This window comes from Poecilia reticulata, chromosome 4 (assembly GCF_904066995.2).
Source record: "Poecilia reticulata chromosome 4, P_reticulata-male-v2, whole genome shotgun sequence".
Classification (NCBI taxonomy): domain Eukaryota; kingdom Metazoa; phylum Chordata; class Actinopteri; order Cyprinodontiformes; family Poeciliidae; genus Poecilia; species Poecilia reticulata.
The window spans coordinates 33,231,924-33,250,324 of record NC_088833.1 but is presented as its reverse complement, the minus strand read 5'-3'; the positions used below and the strand labels follow the sequence as shown (position 1 = coordinate 33,250,324).

At 40.7% G+C, this 18,401-nt stretch overlaps 1 protein-coding gene across 1 annotated transcript in view; it reads right to left on the bottom strand.

Moving 5' to 3' along the window:
• Positions 1–18,401, bottom strand: part of trappc8 (trafficking protein particle complex subunit 8) — a 49,996-nt gene that overhangs the window by 14,978 nt on the left and 16,617 nt on the right. Inside the window, exons 11-21 of the mRNA XM_008408154.3 lie at positions 18,270–18,375; positions 18,036–18,167; positions 17,509–17,733; positions 11,380–11,485; positions 10,615–10,809; positions 5,373–5,542; positions 5,190–5,255; positions 2,060–2,165; positions 1,764–1,921; positions 667–1,100; positions 18–174 (exon numbers count right to left, since the gene is read on the bottom strand). Of these exons, the coding sequence (XP_008406376.2) occupies positions 18–174; positions 667–1,100; positions 1,764–1,921; positions 2,060–2,165; positions 5,190–5,255; positions 5,373–5,542; positions 10,615–10,809; positions 11,380–11,485; positions 17,509–17,733; positions 18,036–18,167; positions 18,270–18,375 (1,855 nt within the window). The remainder of the gene's footprint in view (positions 1–17; positions 175–666; positions 1,101–1,763; positions 1,922–2,059; positions 2,166–5,189; positions 5,256–5,372; positions 5,543–10,614; positions 10,810–11,379; positions 11,486–17,508; positions 17,734–18,035; positions 18,168–18,269; positions 18,376–18,401) is intronic.

Here is an 18,401-nt window from a genome sequence, read left to right as displayed (position 1 = left end):
AGTGTGGTTCATCTTACTGCATTTACGTTCTCCACATCAATAAAAACAAGAGTTGCCCCGCTGCCTTTGTCATCTAGAGAGTGATGCGGGGAAGCACTGCTGCGGCAGGCGGAGGCCTGGACACTCAGAGACCGACTCGCGCAGATAAACACCGTGTGACGCAACACCCGGTGACTTCATGAGGAGGAAATGACAGACTGTTAAATTCAGTTTGAATACCTCAGTCTTTCCACTGTGTGCCAAGCATTTAGCATAATGTCTTGGGAAGCTAAAATTTTTCTGATCAGTTTATAAGGTAAGGTGGGGACAGGCCATATTTCCATCAGTACTTGAGTTTCTGGGTGTACACATTATTTTTGTTGAACATAGACAATTTTTCGGAATTACTATTCCACATATTTTATCCAATCAATAAAACCTGCCAAAAACACTTTCAGCAGAGCTAATTTTAAGATAAATGCAGGCCCAGATGCAGCATTCTACAGAACACTGTCTGTTTTGTTCATGATGTCAATGTGAACAGTTCAGTGTTCTTTACAGACTCATTTAATTTATCCTAAGATAAATAAAATACCACCATTAAAATACTCTTGTCACAATTACATTAAAGTAACAATACACTCAGGATAAATTTTGAGTATATTAATCCTCAAAATTATCTTTCACCTGATTTTGAGTCCTTTCTCTGTGTTTTCATAGTAGAACAGGAAGTTGATTTCGTGAACTCCTTCCTGGTCAGGTCCTCGGAGCCAGAGGGGTAGCTGAACCGACTGTCCTGGCTGCAGGGTGCTGCCATGTATTGGGATCTCTGTCACCCCAGAGGGCTGACTGCCTGCAGGAGCAGAAACCAGCGTCTCAGAGGACATGGGGCCTGGCTGGAGGGGGGTAGGAAAAGTCACATAGGCTGAGCAGTTCTCTGCGGAGCCTGGGCTGGGAGGTGTGAAGGGTGCTGTGCTCTGGCTGCCAAACGTGAAGAAATCAGGGTGCGTGGACGCCACCCGAAGGCCACACAGAGCAACTGCACTAACATTACAGAACTCCACATAGGCTTTCCTGATCTCGCCGCACAGCAGGGCAGTGGGAAACTGCAGGAAGAAAACCTGCGGGGACACACACACATTAAGATTGTTTTGTACTATTCAGCAGTTTGCAGTGATTTTAAACAAATATATAAATTATAGTACATTCAAACTACTTGACAAAACATAAATCCACAGAGATATACTGTACGTTTAAAACAGATTCTTAGATTACATCATTTTCTTTTCTTTCGAGAGAAATCTATCTCATTCCCTTCCAGCAACCAACTCCTCAGCTGAAGAAAAATTATTGTACATCTAAATCTGACAAGAGTAACAATCATTCTAGACTCATAAAAAATGAAGTACTACAAAAAATCTTTTTCAAGTTGAGCATTACAAACACAAGCAACTTAATTACAAAAAGAAAAAAAGGAATAGAAAAGCCCAAACAATGGACTAAAATACCATATTAAAGGAATCCATTCAACCTAAGCCTGTTTAATTCAAGTCCTAGACAACCTCCACCAAACATGGTTATTTTTATCTATGCAGGCCTGTTTGGTGTGTGTTTGTTCCAAAATGAATCTATAATCTCAATAATAAGCCAAAGGCAAGATAGATGTTCAGTCACAAGCTTCACATAAGGATGATTAATTCAAAAAGTAAAGCCAATGAACTATTTTAACTTTAAGTTCACCCGACCATGCTAGGCATAGAGGAAGACATGAGAGTGTCAGTTACCTCCATTAGGGGCATAGGTGGGGTAATGATGGGCTCCAAACGTCGATCCGTACCATATCGAACTTGCATCTTGTCTTCTTTTGTCAGGTTAAGCCGCGGGCCCTGGATCTTCAGGTCCTGTCTACCACGAATGATCATGGACTCTAACGTCTGCTGCCCTGATGCAGAAGAAAGTCCACACACGTTTTTGGCAGTATAATGTAATTATTCGACATCAGATCATTATCATGTCTAGTCTGTTCCAGAATACATTACTGTGTCAATCAACCAACGAGTGGAAATATGTGGAAACATACCTTCAGTGTTTGAAGAGGCTTCCCCAAGGTGAGATGAAGTCAAGTTGTAGATCACTCCAACAATGTTCAGTTGACCAGTTCTGTGCGGCAGCAGCTTCAGTCGAGCCTGACAGGACCAAATTGTTTACAATACAAAACAAAAACTATGTGCAACATAAACAATAGAAGTCGGTCCTCACCGATCTATGCTGTCTGAACAGAGCAGGTTAGACTGGTGCACTGCAATGAGCTACTAATTGAATCACAGTAATCCTTATCATCAATCATAACCTAACTACAAAATATTTACATGCAACACACAGGCAATAAATAAGAAAAACAAAAAAAAAACTGTAGCATCTTTCTTGGCTTTTCCTCAAACTTGTGTAGAAAAGTCATCTTTTTTGATCACCAAGGCTGATATAATAATTAGTTTTGCTCTGATATTTTCAGTAATTATGTTGAGCTGGCATGGTTGTCAGTTGTGAGTTAGCTTTCTAGTTCAGTAGTAGGTTTCAGTCAGCAGCAGACATGGAGACATTGGAGGAAACCTGGGCCTATGAGAGGCCCCAGGGGCCAAGTGAAAGAGAGTTTGTAAGTTTTGGCCCATGTGGCCTCTCATATGGGCTCATAAAGAGAGGCACTGCAGTAGACGGAGTTGATCTGTTGCTTGCATGTAGATGGAGAGGTTCTGGGATATCTGTCATTGTCTTAGTCTTCTTCACTTCCATCACCGATCGCATGTGAACTAAAGTGCAACACAGCACTACTGGTTACCAGTGGTATTGCTCAGTTTGGACACGCATCTATAGTTAGCCGAGTAACTTGCAAGACATAAACCCAGAAAACAGATAGTGTAACATAACCACAATGTTTGTTTTCTTTTGAATAAATACATTTAAAGGTAAATGTATGAAACTTTTTTAGGACAGTTTCAGTTACTTGATTGTTGAGTCATCCAAGGTTTTCCACTGTTTAAAACTGATTTTTTGGCAGCATCATGCTGGTTCTGGGTGTGGTTGTGATGGGCAAATAAAAAAGGGGCATGTGCTTCGGTGCGCAGCGGCGCAACCGCAGAAAGACGCACCATCACATCTGTGCAGCAGGAGGACTGTCTTTATGGATTTTGAAAACAAGCAAAAGATGAAAGAAAAGACATGGCAGCCAGAGTTTGCCACGGATTGTGACTTTCGAAACATATTTGGAGCTTTGTACACAGGAAATGGTACCTGGTGCAAGAAGACGCTAACAAGGGGGAAGAAAAAAATTCTGGAATTCATTTTCTTTTTGATAGATTTTTAGTCGCACCACTATTTTTTCAAATTTTTGGGGGGTCAGGGGTGGGGATTTTACCGTTTTGGATTTTCCATTTTGGATTGGTACTTTGGATTAGAACTGGGGAATATTCTCAGGAAAGTGTTTTTTTTTAGGATATGGGACTCTATCGTGAATATTATTCTGATTAAAACTAATTGAATGTTTGGGGCATTTCTTTTTTGCACCGACATAATACCGAGTTATTTAAATATAACTTTATAATATTTTTGAGGGATTTTGGTTACTAATCTCTTATTCATCAGAATTACTATTATTTCGTATTATTATGGACTTTTGAATAAATTTATTGCTAAAAAACAATAAATTCCATATTAAGTGTATTTAACAGTAAACAGACAGGAAATAGGGAGGAGGAAGAAGGGGAGGACATGCCACACAGCAACCCAACTTCTGCAGATATAACATCTAGCATACTTGGGACTTAACTCTCTAAGGGATTTGGAGAAAACTTATGAAAGAGAGGTTACACTCCAGCACATTTGGTCCCATGATTTTCAATCACACTGTGTTCAGTGATATAAACACTCTTTTGTGGCAGAACACTTCAGTCTGTCCTTTGTCCAGAGATCAGACACTCGCACGTGCTCGGTGTCAAAACAGCTGGATTTCAGTTTGAGAGTTGATATTTTGAAATGTCAAAGATCTGATGATTATTTTAATATGTCTAATAAGATCTTGATAACTACATACAGAAGTGGTGCATTGCACAACCCTAACATGAATGTTTCCAGAGGTTGATGGTAGCTCATAAAATCAGCACCAGGAGTGCTTTAAGATTAGGCCCGTCACAATATCAAATTTTGCTGAGGATTAATTGTCTAAAAAATTATTGCGATAAACAATAATATTGTTTCAAGACCTTTTGACACTGATTTAATGGAAATGACATAATAATGCATGCTATTTTCTGCCATCGATATAGATACACTTTATTTTCAAAAGAACACATAACACTGGAACTGATAAACTAAATAAACAAAACAACCAAAAACAAAAATAAAATGGATTCTCAGTCTCCATTAACAAAAATCGTACTTGAATAAAAACTAAACAAGATAAAGCCAAAGTGGAAATAAATACTGCATTCAACCAAAAGAGTGCAGATTATGAAGTCTGTATACTATATTGCCTTTCAGTAATCACTAGATTTAAATAGAGAAGATGGGCACATCTGACTACCTAATGCAGTAGTTCATACTACACCATTTTTTGCCCCTATTTTCTTCTTATGACAATCTTAGATCGTTGGCCGATCTAAGATTGTCACTGGTGATTTCGTAACCGATCATCCTGTAGTGTGTGATGTGCTACGGTAAATCATTGTGGCCGCTCCGATCTAAATCAGGGGTTTTCCCCGACTGGGAGCTTAACGCTGAATGTGACAGGTAACCAATCAGAAAGCGCGGATTCTCCTCCGCTCTGAGGGGAAATTGAGGGGAATTCTAAACAGCGCAACACGAAGTCCAGCGGACATTGGAGATGATATGTGGAAACAACATTAATGTTTATTTAACATTTTGTGCAAAGAATATAGAAATGACAAGGAGAGGAGTTGGAGCCAAATTGCTACCACAGTTGATAAACCCAGTAGGTTTTCAGCTGTTCTTCAAGGAAATGGGGAAGGGAGGGTCAGCGGAGAGCACTGGAGTTGAGCCTTTTTTCATTGTCATCAAGAGAAATAAAAAAAGGTAGGAAGAGACGATAAGCCGATAATTAAAATGAGGTCGGTTTAATTTATCGTGCAATTAATTGATTTATCGTTTATCGCGACAGGCCTATTCAAGATTAAATGTTTGATCCCACAGTTACTCACATTTTTGGTTTCTTCTGATCCCAGGTAGAACTCTTTGATGATCTCTGTTGTGACAATTTCTTCTTTCTGTGACAATAGCAACATGAAACATATTGAAGGGATAATGGAAAGTTTCAATGATGGATCTAAACACCAGTCTGAAAAAATGTAGATAGTTGAGCTGGGTTTGGTCAGAATGCTCACCTCGCCTGCTGAAGTGTCTTCATTAGTCATCATTTCTTCAGCTATCTGCTCACTCGATTCCTTTCCCCCTAAGGGTGTGCCAGTAGAAAACCTCCATAGGAGAGAGAGGTTGGACAAAAGCAAAGAAACCTTCAAAGGGTTTCTGAATGTGACCTCCACAATTATTGGTTCTGTTGAGGAAAACAGAGTACAGGTACAATTCATATTACATAAGACACTGACAGTCTAATCATCAAAGACCAATTTTTTGTTCTTGGAAGGGTTTTTTTTTAAGAGAATGAAGCACTTTGAGGATTATCTTTATCTGCTCTCCATGTCCAGCATGAATTTAGCAGTTTGAAAACAAGTTTATTACCTTAGCATAGGCCACTGAGGTGGGTAAAAAGTGAACAGGTGTGAATGGGAGCATCCACTACATCAGAACTTATTCTGCAAATGTTTTCCCAACTCCCTTTTCGAGCACTAAGTCCCTCAGAAAAGCCAAAAACCATCTCAAGAGAGCATGAAAACATTTTTGTGAAATTTAAGAAGTTATTTCAAATTTTGACAAATCCATGAACAATTTTTAATGTGTTCCATCTATTGAGGGTGTTCTCAAACTAGTTTACTCTAGAACAGTGTTTCTCAATTCTGGTCACCAGGGACCCCTGTTCTGAAGGTTTTCAACTCAGTCCAATTCAAAAATCCTTCATAGACCATAAGAGAAATTAAATGTTGCTGTAACTTTTATTAATTCAAAATACTCCTGTTATTGTAGGTCGTGATGGCTGTGGGCAGAACGTATCCACTGTAGTGGTCTCTATTACAACGAATTTGAAGAAGCCTCTGACTAAAGACACCATTGAGAGTTATAGTAAGGGTTGTCCTGCAATCATTTGAATCAGGTGTTCTGGAACAGAGACACATCTAAAATATACAGGGCAGAATGGCAGGGTTGTTCTAGAACAGCTTGCGATGGACTGGCGACCTGTCCAGGATGATCCTGCTTCTCGCCTGTTGACCGCTGGAGATAGGGAGCAGCACCCCTCACAAAACTCCACTAGGGATAAGCCTGTATGATAATGATAATAGATGGACGAATGAATGTTCTAGATCAGTGTTTCTCAACCTTTTTCAGCCCAGGGCCCCCCCAGCCTTTACCCAGGTCCCTCTCTGCCCCCTACCAAAGAATTTGCAGGCTACTTTGCACTGACTATTATTTTATCATTAATATTACTATCACTATTGTAGATGTTTTGATTTTTATGCTTGTTTCTGTATTTATCATCAAAAATAATTTCCCAGAGAACAAAAAAGTCATGGGAATAGAAATTATTTTCACAGGCGTCTATGAAAAATGCAATGAACATTCAAGTTAAAATTGGTAGGTCTAACAGCAGCCAATCAGAGTGGATAAAATATTCTTATTTTGTGCCATTTTCTAGTTGTTAAATATTCCACAAAATGAGCAGATAAAAGATGTTCAACATGCCAGTTTAAACTGATCTATTTGCAAAACGACTGAGCTCTGCAACATTAAAACATGGACAGAACTGTAACTACATTAATCATAACTCTTCTTCTCTTCAGTGTTTGTCAGTTTCTGGTGGTGCAGCTCTGTGCTGCCTTCAGGAGAATGGGACATCAGAGCATCATCCATAAAACTTCACCCACATGGCATTTATTGTGCAAACCAGAGCTTTCAGTGGAAAAACAAAAGTTCCAGGCCTTTCTAATGTCAAACAAATATGAGACAGAAACATGGATTATATCTTTATATAGACCTGTCTATTGATTTATAGATTAATAGTTTTACTGGACAGAAATTACAAAGAACAAATCTGGTTCTTATTCAAATCCTAATGAGTCAAATTGAAAGTGTCATGGAGTCATCAGCCTCATGACATTAACACTGATGTGAAAAATAATATTGAAGAAATAAATATATCAAATCTAATTAAAAACATAAATAAGTGATCAGTTCTTTACTGTTATGGTCTGTAAGATATATTTATTCTCAGTATTAGATATGGTCTCAACAAACCCATGACATTTCAACAATATTATTTTGCCTTTTATTTGGAAATAGTGTCTGTTTATTCTTGCCATACAGTCCTCTGTATTAATTATTGCTCGAAAGGTCTTGCCATACCAGTTTATTCCTCTGTATTTATTTTAGTTTCTTAAGTTTATTCTTGCATTTTGTTCTTCATTCATTTCCATTTAGTTTCATTTGATTAGTATTATCCTCTCTTGGTTTATTGCTATGTAGGGGTTGAACGACTATGTATTTTTTAAGGTCGACTACATCATGATAATAGTCGAGTCGATGTCGACTAGTCGCTGTGACGTCATAGTGACGTAAGCGCAAAAAAACTTCACAACTACTTGGAGGCTTTATCAGCTATTTTTACTGCAAATATTGACACCCCCTCCCCTTCTCCCGCTTTTACTAAGTCTATTATAGAGAATTAAAAGCAATAAACAGATCATTCTTCGTGAGCAGCGGAGAAAAGTTCGTTGCAAAAAGTCGGTTCTGACTTTTTTTTTTTTCCCAAACACGAGCTGATGCTGATGATCTCTGGATAGTTACTCGTATAGGAGTCAAATTATCACACTGACCACAATGGTGCTTTTGGAACATCACGAACCAAACGTATTATGAACGGATCCCGTTTGGTTACTGTTAAATTCAACGAAGTTTAAATTTAACGTTGAATTCCTGCTGCTCCTCCGCCCGATGCGCAGCAGGAAGCTCTGCTGACTCAGCAACTCTCTGAACCGACATGCAGACGGCTGCAGAGATCGCCTCTATGAGACCCTCAGGATGAAGCTTGGACTTAGTTTCCAGATGTAGTCAAACCATCTCTTTATAAGAGCGTAAAGCTGCCAGGTTAGAAGCTTCAGTACGCAGGGTGACGCTGATCAGTTGGGGGTAGTTGAGGGATAAAAAAACCTGACTCTATAAGCGGGGCGCTGCTCTAACCACCGCGCCGTGCAACGCCCCTATGCTGTAATTTAGTTTCTCTTTGTTAAATTATTTACATTTTTATACAATTTGAACTTTCTGACGAACTCACCTAGTCCACCTTCTTTCATTTCCTTGGAAAAATCTGTTTTGTCGTGTGATTGCGACTAGTCCACTGGCCCAGAAAAAAGTCATTGCAGAGAAAAGAATCGACTAGTCGACTAGTTGGTGCAACCCCTATTGCTATGTCCACTTTAGTTTCTTTCCTGTTGCTAGATTTATTTTATCCTTTATTGACCACCAGTAATTTTTCATCATCACCTGCTGCTCCGTCTAATCGTGATGTGTTTCACATCATGTGTTGATTTTTCACTGTTTAGCGTCGGATTCTCTGTTTTTATGCCAGAATTCACATCTAGTTCGTTGCTCCATTTCATGTCCCGCTTCTCCTGTTTCGGAGTTTTGTACAATGTGCGCGTCAGTTTTTTGTTTTTTTACCGCGTATGGTGCAGGGCGGTCGGGAAGCATATCGATGGGGAAAAGGCAGACTGACATCAACCTTTTAAAACAACGGGAACAATTTCTGCTTTCTGATTATTGAAATTTAAAAGTACTGTGTTGTTCTATCACCCCCGTTTCATACCGGACCCCTTACAGCACCGTGTTAACTCTATAAAATGAACTCTCTCTATCGTGGTATCACCCATGGAGGGATTTCTTTATTTCTTTATTTAATGAGTTCATTTTTCAGAGGGATACAGTGAGGGTATCGTGATTTTAGCTACCAGTAGCAGAAGAATAGAGCTGCGCCAAGAAGCTAACAAACACTGAATAGAAGAAGAGCTGCCATCGATACAGTTGCAGCCAAGCATGTTTTAATGTTACACAATACAGTTTTACCAAGTTGTTCAAAGTCTAAACTGGTATTGTTGTGCATTTAAGGTGTAAAAACGTTTCCTTCGACCAAACGCCCCCCAAAGGCATCCCAGCGCCCCCCTTTTGTAAAAATGTCCGCCAGCGCCTCCTGCCGTCCTCTGAACGCCCCCTGGGGGGCGGTACCGCCCACGTTGAGAACCGCTATTCTAGAACATGGGTGGCCAGGTTCAGTCCTCGAGAGTTGACAACCTGCAACCTTTAGATACCTTCTCCAGCACACCTGGATCAAATGAATGACACATTACCTGGCCTCTGCAGAGCTGAATTACTGCAATTGAGGGAATTCAGCCTTTTGACTGAGGTGTAGAGAAATAAAGCATCTAAAAGTTGCAGGATGCTTGCTCTTGAGGACTGCTCCAGGGCACCTTTGGTCTACGGTGTTGGAAAGAAGGCTAAGACTGGCCTTGAGTAGGAGCAGTGTAGCATTTGTCCAGGATATTGGTCAGGGCACCAGTCCTGGAAGATTAGGTGTACGGTCCAAATTTGTTTTGCAGAAGTCTATGATTGTGTTCAGGAGGCATTGTGTGAGGAGGGATGAAAGTGGATTCCTCCAAGTCTGAAGGCATAGTTCTACCTCAGAAAAAAGTGGACTCCCTTCAGGTCAGGAGTCAATCCATGCCACAGATGGACTAGTTCAAGTGTCTTGGTGTATATTCTTTAAGTTGTAGTAGGTTAGAGAAGGAGTAGAATAAACACCCTAGCCTGTCTGCTGTAATGCGGACTACAGTGAAGAAAGAGCTGAACCAAATAAAGGTTAAGTTACTGGCCCCTATATGTTCAAACTCTCACCTATGGTCATGAGATAATGGCTTAATGAATTAGATGCTACATATTAGTGGCTGTATGGGGTTCCTTCAAAGAGAGGTCTTAGCAACAGGGAGAGCTCTCTGCTTGACGCAGAGTTGCTGATCCTTCACAGTGAAAGGAGTCAATCGGGGAGGTTCAGAATCATGGTGTTCTTGGCTTGTTCTACTGAAGAGTCTGGGGCAGACCCAGAGCATGTGTTCCTTCTGGTCTATGAATACTTTTGAGAACATAAGCTGGAGACCTCCACTAGGGAAATAGATTTTTGGGTTGATCTCATCATGGATAACGGAGAACTGGAGGGAGTAAAATGGTTGACGGAGTTCCACACACAGAAGACTTAAACCTCTGCACAACATGACAAACATTTGTCAGTGTTAAAGAAAGGGCTGCAACATAACCAAATACAATGACGCGGTGTTTTTTACTTCACTGGAGAATTATTCTTAATGGAGCAATATTATTTCCCCTAACAAAATAAATAAAGCTTTATATTGAGTAAAAAAATTAAAACAAGCAATAGCAATATTTAGACCTAGTCACATTAACTCTTACCCTCAATCACAGCCAGCGGGTGATGGAGGTTGTCCGTCTGACTGTTCAGACAGCACTGAGTAGTTTGGAAGTTACTTGGAAGAATCCCTCGATTGGCAGATGCTGCAAGCTGCTCCTCAAGTTGGCACCACAGGACTGACAAATCCTGGTCATACTCCTGATCCAAGGAAACGTGAGTAGCTGCCTGCTTATCCCCTTCAAAAAATATTTGGAATTAATCATTTGTTGTGTTAAATACAATAATAAAATTCATAATTAAGATTAAATCTTAAATTATTGATGCATGTGAAAAGGAAGCTAAAGCTGTTAGATCATTCCAATTCCAGCATAGAGAATTATATTTCCAAACTGACAGAATGTCATGGAAATATTCTTTGTAGAATAAGGAAGGTTTTGGAACATCACAGACCACACTGACACTTCAGCTTTACAAACCTGTCAGAGCCTTCAGCATCTTACAATCATAAAAACAAGTCTGAAACCATCTGGAACTCACACCTCTAATAGACAAATACAAGATGACATCAGTCTTAGCTTCTTTATCAAACAAATGTTCTAGAACATTATTTTTAATAAAACGTAATGCATTACTGTGTAGTTCCTTCGTAGAGCATTAGTGCACAAAATTCTGGTGTACAGGAGAGAAATGTGCAGCTTTCATAGTACGGTACACATACCTGAATAATCAACAAATGAACTGATAGAACACCCGACTAAAAAAACAAGATTGCTGGCTGATGTTTTAAAAAGCTGCCAGAGGGTTACCTTTTGCAAGGCGGCGTTCATGTCCAAAGTAAACTCTGGTAGCAGAGCTATGGATGTGAGGCAGCGGCAGCTGGGGGAGGCAGCTTTCGTTTTCTCCAAGAACACTCTTAAGCAAAAAAAAAAAAAAAAAATGTAAATCAATTCATCATTAAACTACAATGATACGATGACATCATGACTTTTGTAGGATTATAGGATTAAACTCGTTACTCTGATAAAGATGCTATACAGGTCCTTCTCAAAAAATTAGAATATTGTGATAAAGTTAATTATTTTCCATAATTTAATGATAAAAATTAAACTGTCATATATTTTAGATTCATTGCACACCAACTGAAATATTTCAGGTATTTTGTTTTAATACTGATGATTTTGGCATACAGCTCATGAAAACCCAAAATCCCTGTCTCAGAAAATTTGCATATCATGAAAAGGTTCTCTGAACGAGCATTTAACCTAAACACCTGCAAAAGATTCCTGAGGCTTTTAAAAACTCCCAGCCTGGTTCATTACTCAAAACTGCAATCATGGGTCAGACTGCTGACCTGACTGCTGTCCAGAAGGTCATCATTGACACCCTCAAGCAAGAGGGTAAGACACAGAAAGAAATTTCTGAACGAATAGGCTGTTCCCAGAGTGCTGAATCAAGGCACCTCAGTGGGAAGGAAAAAGTGTGGCAGAAAACGCTGCACAACGAGAAGAGGTGACCGGACCCTGAGGAAGATTGTGGAGAAGGACTGATTCCAGACCTTGGGGGACCTGAGGAAGCAGTGGACTGAGTCTGGAGTAGAAATATCCAGAGTCACCGTGCACAGGCGTGTGCAGGAAATGGGCTATTGGTGCTGCATTCCCCAGGTCAAAGGTCAAGCCACTTTTGAACCAGAAACAACAGCAGAAGCGTCTGACCTGGGCTACAGAGAAGCAGCACTGGACTGTTGTTCAGTGATCCAAGGTACTTTTTTCGGATGAAAGCAAATTTTGCATGTCATTCGGAAATCAAGGTGCCAGAGTCTGGAGGAAGACTGGGGAGAAGAAAATGCCAAAATGCCAGAAGTCCAGTGTCAAGTACCCACAGTCAGTGATGGTCTGGGGAGCCATGTCAGCTGCTGGTGTTGGTCCACTGTGTTTTTTCAAGGGCAGGTCAATGCAGCAGCTATCAGAAGATTTTGGAGCACTTCATGCTTCCATCTGCTGAAAAGCTTTATGGAGATGAAGATTTCATTTTTCAGCACAACCTGGCACCTGCTCACAGTGCCAAAACCACTGGTATTACTGACCATGGTGTTACTGTGCTCAGTTGGCCTGCCAACTCTCCTGACCTGAACCCCATAGAGAATCTGTGGGATATTGTGAAGAGAAAGTTGAGAGACCAAGACCCAAAACTCTGGATGAGCTTAAGGCTATCGAAGCATCCTGGCCTCCATAACACCTCAGCAGAGCCACAGGCTGATTGCCTCCATGCCGCATTGAAGGCTGCAAAAGGATTCCTGACCAAGTATTGAGTGCATAACTGAACATAATTATTTGAAGGTTGACTTTTTTGGTATTAAAAAAAAACACATTTCTTTTATTGGTCGGATGAAATATGCACATTTTTTGAGATAGGGATTTTGGGTTTTCATGAGCTGTATGCCAAAATCATCAGTATTAAAACAATAAAATACCTGAAATATTTCAGTTGGTGTGCAATGAATCTAAAATATATGACAGTTTAATTTTTATTATTACATTGTGGAAAATAATGAACTATGCTAATGCTAATATGCAAATTTTTTGAAAATTTTTTTGATCACAGCAACCTCCCTGAACAAGCCCCGGTAACCATCACTGTGGCAGATGTCCAAGAAAGAGTCTCAGGTATGAAAAACTGGACCAGGACCTGACACGATCCATGCCTACTGGCTGAAGAAACTCACTGCTCTCCATGAGCGACTGGCAACTCAACTATTCCTGTCACGATAACAAATTTTGATGAGCTATTGTCTAAAAAATTATTGTGATAAACGATAACATTGTTTCAAGACCTTTTGACACTGATTTAATGGAAATGACTAATAATGCATGCGATTTCATGCCATAGATAGATACGCTTTATTTTCAAAAGAACACATAACACTGGAACTGATAAACTAAATAAATAAAACGAAAAACAAAAATAAAATGGATTCTCAGTCTCAATCTTAAAAAAAGTTACAAATCTTAGATCGTTGGCCGATCTAAGATGGTGGTGTTGTTGAAGATGGTTTCGTAACCAATCATCCTGCAGTGTATGGTGTGTTAAGGTAGATTGTCGTGGCCGCTCCGATCTAAAATCAGGGGTTTTCCCCGACTGGGAGCTTAACGCTGAATGTGACAGGTAGCCAATCAGAAAGCGCAGATTCTCCTCCGTGCTTTCTGAGGGGAAATTACGGTTGGAATCCCAAACAGCTGACACGGCGCAACCCAAGTCCAGCGGACATCGGAGATGATATGTGGAAACAACATTAATGTTTATTCAACATTTCGTGCAAAGAATATAGAAATGACAAGGGGAGGAGTTGGAGCCAAATCGCTACCGCAGTTGATGAACCCGGTAACTTTTCAGCTGTTCCTCGTTAACGTGACATAAATAGGTTATAATGATTTTCATTCAGTCAGGACTTTACGCTGACTCTAGCCACATGCATCACAGGTAGATTCTAGTAAAGCATTGATTGATGCCTGATTTTAAAATTTGTTAACTGGACTTGTAGCCATTATTTTGTGCCCATGTGGCTGGACACCACACGCCACGACGAACCTGATCGAACCGTTATACCTAGGATTTCTGACGGCTAATGTGTGGTCTGTCAGGTCTTGAAAATGGGCCGACAGTCGGCCGACAACTCGTGTCGTGTGCGCTGGACATTAGACTAAGGAAATGAGGAAGGGAGGGTCAGTGGAGAGCACCGGAGTTGAGCCTTTTTTCATTCAGTGTCAGCAACAGAAAGAATAAAAGGCAGGAAGAGACAATAAAGCCGATCATTAAAATGAGGTCAATAGGTTTAATTTATCGTGCAATTAATTGATTTATCGTTTATCGCGACAGGCCTAAACTCAACTGAACCAGCTGCTACAAAATGGGACTCACCCTTAATGGTTAACTGAAGGGCGCACAATCCTGATCCAGAAGAATCCCTCAAAGGGTTCAGTCCAATCCAACTATTGGCCACTAACCTGTCTCTCTACAACATGGAAGCTCATGTCAGGCATCATAGCGGCTAAGATAAGTGGGCACATGGATAAATACATGAGGACGGCACAGAAGGGCATAGGCATAAATAGCAGAGGAGCCAAACACCAACTCCTTGTACACCACACAGTCGCCCGAGACTGCAAAACCCGACACACTTGGATTGATTACAAGAAAGCCTATGACTCAATGCCACACACTTGGATCGTTGAATGCTTAAGAGATGTACAACATCAATAGGACTCCAAGAGCCTTCATTGCAAACTTGATGGGCCGTGGAAAACCACCCTTGAAGCCAACTGCAAACCACTTGCACAAGTATCCATCAAATGTGGCATATACCAAGGAGATGCTCTGTCCCCACTGCTGTTCTGCATAGGCCTGAACCTCCTCAGCCAAATCATCAACAAGACTGGCTACGGATACCGACTCAAGAATGGGGCCACAATCAGTCAACTCCTCTACATGGATGACATCAAGCTGTACGCCAAGAGCGAGCGAGACATCCACTCATTGATCTACACCACCAGGATCTACAGCACTGACATTGGGATGTCATTTGGACTAGAGAAGTGTGGTCGGATGGTTACAAAGAGAGGGAAGGTCGTTCACACAGAAGGGGTCTCACTCCCAGAAGGAACAATAGCAGACATAGAGCACAGTTACAAGTACCTGGGAATACCACAAGCAAATGGCAACCTCGATGAGGTCACAAGGAAAGGAGCCACAGCCAAATGCCTCCAACGAATAAGGCAAGTCCTGAGAAGCTAGCTCAATGGCAAGAACAAGATCCGTGCAATAAACAGCTATGCCTTGATACCCTGCAGGAATAATTAGATGGCCAATGGAAGAGATAAAGACCACGGATGTTAAGACTCGGAAGCTACTAACCATGCATGGAGGGTTCCACCCCAAATCCAGCACCCTGAGACTGTGCATGAGCCGTAAAGAAGGAGGCAGAGGACTAGTGAGTGGCACATAACAGCAGGGTGCAAGATGCTGGCAGGGAAAGCATACATGGAACGACATAACCAAGTGGCGGGCATAGTGTACAGGAACATCTGTGCAGAATATGGACTGGAAGCCCTGAGATCAAAGTGGGGAACACCCCCAAAGGTGGTGGAGAATGATTGAGCTAAGATCCTGTGGGACTTCCAGATCCAGTCAGACAAAATGGTAATGGCGAACCAACCGGACAATGACCGGTGGATTAACAACAGAGGAAAGCCATTGTGGTGGATGTAGCAATACCAAGTGACTACAACATCAGGAAAAAGGAGCAGGAGAAACTGGAGAAATACCAGGGCCTCAGGGAGGAACTGGAAAAGACCTGGAAGGTGAAGACCACAGTGGTGTCTGTGGTCATCGGGGCCCTCGGGGCAGTCACCCCCAAACTGGAGCAGTGGCTAAAACAGATCCCAGGAACAACATCAGACATCTCAGTCCAGAAATGTGCAGTACTAGGCACAGCCAAGATACTGCGCAGAACCCTCAAGCTCCCAGGCCTCTGGTAGAGGACCCGAGCTCAGAGGATGAAACACGGAGGGTGAGAAGGGAATGTTTTCAATTTTTATTATATACATTATATTATGTCTATGATATTAACTGGAGCGGCGATGTAAGAACAATGGGACGCATTGAGGGGAGCAGAGCTACAGGTTTGTTGAGCGTTGTTTTTTATTTTCTTCACTTTATTTCTGTACAAAACTCACTTAACCTTAATGTTAGCCGATTACCACCAGGCCAGGAGAGATGGCAGATTGTGTGTAAAATAAACGGCGGATCTGGTGAGTGTTTGTTTTTTGATGTAGCGGTTAGCGTAGCAATATCCTTGTTTGTGTAGGATTGCAATGAAATCCCAGACGCCCATACTGGTTTGAATACTGAAGTGTTTTAAATATTTATTAAATGTTGTTCAATTTTCTTACATTGCATGTTGAGTAGTTTATATGGTACATAATTGACTTCTTCATGGATGTTTGAATTGATATCAAACCTGATTTATTGAACATGATTTAGAATTGATAGTGCAGAGTGCGCTAATTGAATTTGTGTACACATTAGAATAATTGAATTGCATTTAAATGTTTGTATACTGGTCCCGTTTTATTATGCAGGCCAGGTGATGGCGAGCTAAGTGTCCAGGCCTAGAGCCATAGAAAAGGATTGCACTTGTGTGTGTGAAGATTTCCGCTCTCCTGCCAAGTTGGTAGGAGGCTCCTTGTAGCCTGTGAACACTTTCGTCCCACTCTGATCCTTGACTTCCCATCTCAGATCTATACTGCACCAAGCACTTCACCCAAGACCAGCCTGTTTGGGATTCATCTACCCCAGCTTGGGGTGAACGGACTGAAGGGTGTGGGTCTAGTTTTTCTGTTTTTATTTTAATTATGTAAAGCACTTTGAAATGCCTTGCTGCTGAAATGTGCTATACAAATAAAATTTGATTGATTGATTGATTGATTAATGGTGGGATTAATTAGTTTTGGTTGTTGTTCATTTATTTTGTTTGTTTTTTCCTCTTATTGCACTACATTTTTTTTCCAAGGATAACATCAGCCGAGTCTTCCGTAAAACAGCTGACAGATGACAACTGTACTTCTAATTTTCATTATATCCTTTTAATGTCTAAACAAAAATCACCAACTTTAAATTCAGTTTAATGGAGTATATTGTGCATTTTTCTTTTACGTTACCTTAATTTACATTTAATCTTTATCTATTTGGACTCATTTACTTCACACCGATACTGAATAAATTTGCTAGCCAAAAAAATTACTACTCTTAATTTCAATTTGATTCAAGAACAAATTACAAAAATGAAGGCATTTGTAGAAACCTCTTTAAAAATGTTTTTAAAGTGTTGTTCACATCTATGAATAAGGTTCGGAAAAACAGAAGATTCTTTTTAATCTTACCTTGACAACGTAGAGGTATTCTCTTAGAAAGGCAGCCTGCTGTGTGGCTGTCTGTCGGCTATCATTAATTAGAATCTGCCTGAAGGCCTGTAAAGCGTTCTCTGGTTGCCCCAATGTAAAGGACTGACGGCCAATTGTAAAGTTGATATGATCCTCTGCCAAAGACCAGCCTCTGTCCTTGTAGACCTGCATGGCTTGACTGTAACAGCGCAGTGCGTGCCTCCTCTACATGAAGAAATAAAGTGAGGGAGAGAGAAAAGAGTACAGTAGAAATATTGTCACATTTTTCTCTTCTTTATAAAGTTGCTACTGTAACCAAATTTATATGGACCATTTCTCTTGGTACTGAGAGAAACGTTACCTGAAGATATTAACTGTAGACTATAGAAGAATGCTTTAATATGCAGATAGTTATGAAAAAAATGTTCAGAACAGAATAATTTCTGATTGGATTCCTGAACAGTTTTTTAATAAGCATCTACATATTAATGTCCAGTGTTAATCAAGGTCAGGTGTATCAGGGGTACCTGTCCTGCTTTGCTGAAGCGATGACCAGCCAGGATCATATGGAAAGCAAACTTGCGCACCATAGGGTTACGCATGTTAATGAAGCAATGGGCTGCCTGCTCCAACAGCAGAGCGCTGCGAAGGTCAGAGTCCTACAAACACAAACAGCAGATTCACAGAAGAGCTCAGTGAGCTGCAGGTCTGAAGAACTTCAACTGGAACAACAGATATACAAGTAAGGAATGATTTTTCACCTCACTGGTCATCTTAATAAGAAGAGTTGCAGCCTCAGAGTATTTTGCTTGACTTTTCAGTATCTCGGCGCTGAGTAATGCGCAGCGTTCAGCCAGCATCATGTTTCTGTGGAGGAGATGAAGAAAATATGC